At 39.8% G+C, this 3,898-nt stretch overlaps 1 protein-coding gene across 1 annotated transcript in view; it reads right to left on the reverse strand.

Moving 5' to 3' along the window:
- Window positions 1-3,898, reverse strand: part of Smurf2 (SMAD specific E3 ubiquitin protein ligase 2) — a 69,017-nt gene that overhangs the window by 14,623 nt on the left and 50,496 nt on the right. Inside the window, exon 12 of the mRNA XM_013036586.1 lies at window positions 650-764. Within this exon, the coding sequence (XP_012892040.1) occupies window positions 650-764 (115 nt within the window). The remainder of the gene's footprint in view (window positions 1-649; window positions 765-3,898) is intronic.

Raw genomic sequence — 3,898 nt, forward strand, 5'->3', positions numbered from 1 at the left:
AAAAAAAAAAAAAGAGTCTCACAGACTTTCCTGCCCAGGCTGGCTTTGAACCATGATCCTCAGATCTCAGCCTCCCGAGTAGCTAGGATTACAGACATGAGCCACCAGCACCCTGCCAGGATGTTTGTATTTTAAGTCTTTCACTTCTCAAATATATAAATCTTAAACTCATTATTAAATCTCCCTCCCATCTTCCCTTTAAGATTTTTTTGGTATTGGAGACTGTACTCAGGGCTTTGAGTTTGGTTAGCCAAGCCTTCATCATTCAAGTCACACCTCAAGCCCTCCTGTTTTATTTGTTTTCAGACAGAGATCTTTGCTCTGAGCCATCCTCGGATAACTATCCTCCTGTGTTCTTTTTTATATTATTACTTAATCAATTGCATCTTTCCTCTTCTCTCTCAACACTTGTTAGTTTCCACAGGAGCTGTCATTAATAATAAATATCCTTGTGCCTTAACTGGTTCAAATACCTAGGCATTTACTTGAGAAAATTTTTTGGAAGAAGAATTAAAGAGACAAAGGATAGGATCAAGATTAAAACAAGTAATTCCTATAAACTACATTAACATTTAAAGATGAAAAAGCATTGTGAGCACATTGTAGGACCCAATTTAATTCACATCATTATCCAAACTATGAACCATACCGGATTAACAGCCGAGTCAGGATTGATCTGCAATGTATAGATGTCGTCTCTTGAATACTGGAAGAGGCCATAGTATGGATTCAGCATTTCATGTGACAGGAGATACAACCATTCCCTAGAAACAAGATGTGGTATTTGTTACGGTATGCCATTAGTTGCATTAGCAAAACTGGATATGTATGTAGATATGGATGTGTGTGAACCAAGGGCCCTTAAATGCTCTATATTTGAGCCACATGCCAATCCAAGAACTTTTTTAAATAAAATGAAATTAAGGACGAATTTTATTATATAAAATCATACTTAAGGGGCTGGGAAGTTGGCTCAGTGGTACAATGCTTGCCTTGCATGCCTGAGGCCCTCCGTTCCATTCCTCAGCACCACACAAAGCAGAAAAAGCCAGAAGTGGTACTGTGGCTCAAGTGGCAGAGAGCTAGCTTTGAGCTGAAGAGCTGAAGGACAGTGCCCAGGCCCAGAGTTCGTGCTCCATGACCGACAAAAAAACAAAAAAATCATACTAGAAAAGAAAACACACTAGAAAAATCTACCATGACCAAACAGCAAATGAAAATACTTATTATACTAAAGTCACTGCTCAACTTTTTTACACTTTAGCATCAGAAAGTATAAGGGTTTTACCTAACAGTTCAGTTATTTATGAGATGCCATAACCCAAAACATTTTTTTAAATGCTCCATGATAAATATAAAACAAAGGGAGAGTTTGGTTTTATTTTAAAATACTCATATTGTATAGACTACCCTGGTCTACTCCACTGAGGGTAGATTTATGTAGATAAATAATAATGCAAAATAAATTTGCTCTTTCAGAAAAAGGAGTGCTTTGATGCTTGTATTTTTCAATAAGTTTCACAGCTGGGTACTGGTAGCTTACACCTGTCTTTTCTTTTTGCCAGTAATGGGACTTGAACTCTGGGCCTAGGCTCGTCTCTCAGCATTTCAGCTCAAGGCTAGCACTCTACCACTTAAGCTACAGCACCACCTCTGGTTTTCTGGTGACTTATTGGAGATAGTCTCATGGACATTCCTGCACAGGCTGGCTTTGAATTGTGATCCTCAGATCTCAGTCTCCTGAATAGCTGAAGCTAGGATTACAGATGTGAGCCACTGGCGCCCGGCTTTTTTTTTTTTTTTTTTTAACAGTCATGGGCCTTGAACTTAGGGACCTGGGCACTGTCCCTGACCTTTTTGCTCAAAGCTAGCACTCTACCACTTTGAGCCACAGCACCACTTCTGGCTTTTTCTGTTTATGTGGTACTAAAGAATCAAACCCAGGGCTTCATGCATGCTAGACAAGCACTCTACCACTAAGCCATATTCCCAGCCCACACCTGTAACTCTTATGGCCTGGGAGCCTGACATTGTTTGAGGACATTACAGACAGAAAAAAATTCCTTAAGAGTTCTTCTTGGGGCTGGGAAGGTGGCTCAGTGGTAGAGCGCTTGCCTTGCATGCATGAGGCCCTGGGTTCGATTCCTCAGCATCACATAAGCAAAAGGAAAAAAGCTGGAAGCGGCACTGTGGCTCAAGTGGTAGAGCACTAGCCTTGAGCTGAAGAGCTGAGGGACAGTGCCCAGGCCCAGAGTTCAGGCCCCACGACCGGACCCAAAAAAAAAAAAAGAGGTCTTCTTGATGAGAAACTAGATGAAATGCCATCCAAGCTACCAGAAGCCTAACATAGATGAATTCCACTCATTACGTACCTAGGCAAGAATCAACACTCTATCTGAAAAATAACCAGCAAAACTCAGGGCCAGAGGCATGATTCAGTAATACGCAAATGCTTAGGAAATGAGAAGTCCTGAGTTCAAACCCCAGTATAGCCAAAAAATAAAAGAAATATTATTGCTCATTTCATAATTTTTTCCTGTATAAAGCCTAACACAAACTATGATAAAAAAAATTTTTTTTAGAGCCAAGTGCTGGTGATTCACAGCTGTAATCCTAGCTACTAAGGATCTGAGGATCATGATTCAAAGTCAACACAGGCAGGAAAGTCAGTGAGACTCTTATCTCCAATAAACCACTAGAAAACGGAAGTGGTACTGTGGCTCAAGTTGTAGAGCATGTGTCTTGAGCTGAAGGACAGCGCCCAAGCCCAGAGGTTCAAGCCCCATGACTAACAAAAAAAAAAATGGTCAGAGATACAAAGACATTTCCCATAGATACACTGAAGGGCTAGCCTGAAGTCTGTGGGCAATGTTTTAGAAACCTCACAATAAATAGTACCAGTAAAGACAGTGCCCAGGCCCAGAGCTTAGGCCCCACCACCGGACCCCAAAAAAAAAAAAAAAAAACAAAGCCCCAAGTTCAAACCCCAGTATTGAAGAGAAAAAACTTGTATATTTTAGTGCAAATCAAATCAAATCACTAGTCTAGGCCCTAAGATATTGTATTCTAATGTTAATTCTTAATAGTCTTCAACCAGGGAAAAGTTAAATGATTTTGATATTATGGATGAAATAGGTTGAATAGTACATTTAAAACAGATGGAGCAGAATACTATTAATAATTAGTCTAGCAAACTGTTTCAAAATTTTATATGATGAAGTCTAAAGCAAATTACTATCATATACCATGCTTCAAAACTTAGGAGAAAAAAATGTACGTTTCCACATATGCATCTTTCCAATACATATACTGATATATTTTATATGCTTTATATGTCTAATGCATCTACTTCTATTTCTTTAAAGAAAATTCGCCAGGCGCTGGTGGCTCATGCCTGTAATCCTAGCTACTCAGGAGGCTGAGATCTGAGGATCACGGTTCAAAGCCACTCTGGGCAGGAGAGACCGTGAGACTCCTATCTCCAATAAACCACCAGAAAACCGAAGTGGCGCTATAGCTCAAGTGGTAGAGGGCTCGCCTTGAGCTGCAGAGCTGAGGGATAGCGCCCAGGCCCAGAGTTCAAGCCCCACGACTGACCAAAAAATAAAATAAAATAAAAAGAATACTAATTTATTGTATATATAGATACCATCAGCAGATATTTCCTAATAATTAAATTCTCTTCATAAGTGAATTATTCCCTAAACTATTAAGCCCTAACAATGCTATGCAAAAGATGTTTTCTAAAATTCTAAAGAAATTACCCATTTGTAAGCTTTTTCAAGTGACAGAATGACAATTGTACAGATAAAAATAAATGATGCTGAGGCTGGGAAGATGGCTCAGTGGTAGAGTGCTTGCCTTGCATGCCTGAGGCCCTGGGTTCGATTCCTCAGCA

This window comes from Dipodomys ordii, unplaced genomic scaffold, assembly GCF_000151885.1.
Source record: "Dipodomys ordii isolate 6190 unplaced genomic scaffold, Dord_2.0 Scaffold7, whole genome shotgun sequence".
Classification (NCBI taxonomy): Eukaryota; Metazoa; Chordata; class Mammalia; order Rodentia; family Heteromyidae; genus Dipodomys; species Dipodomys ordii.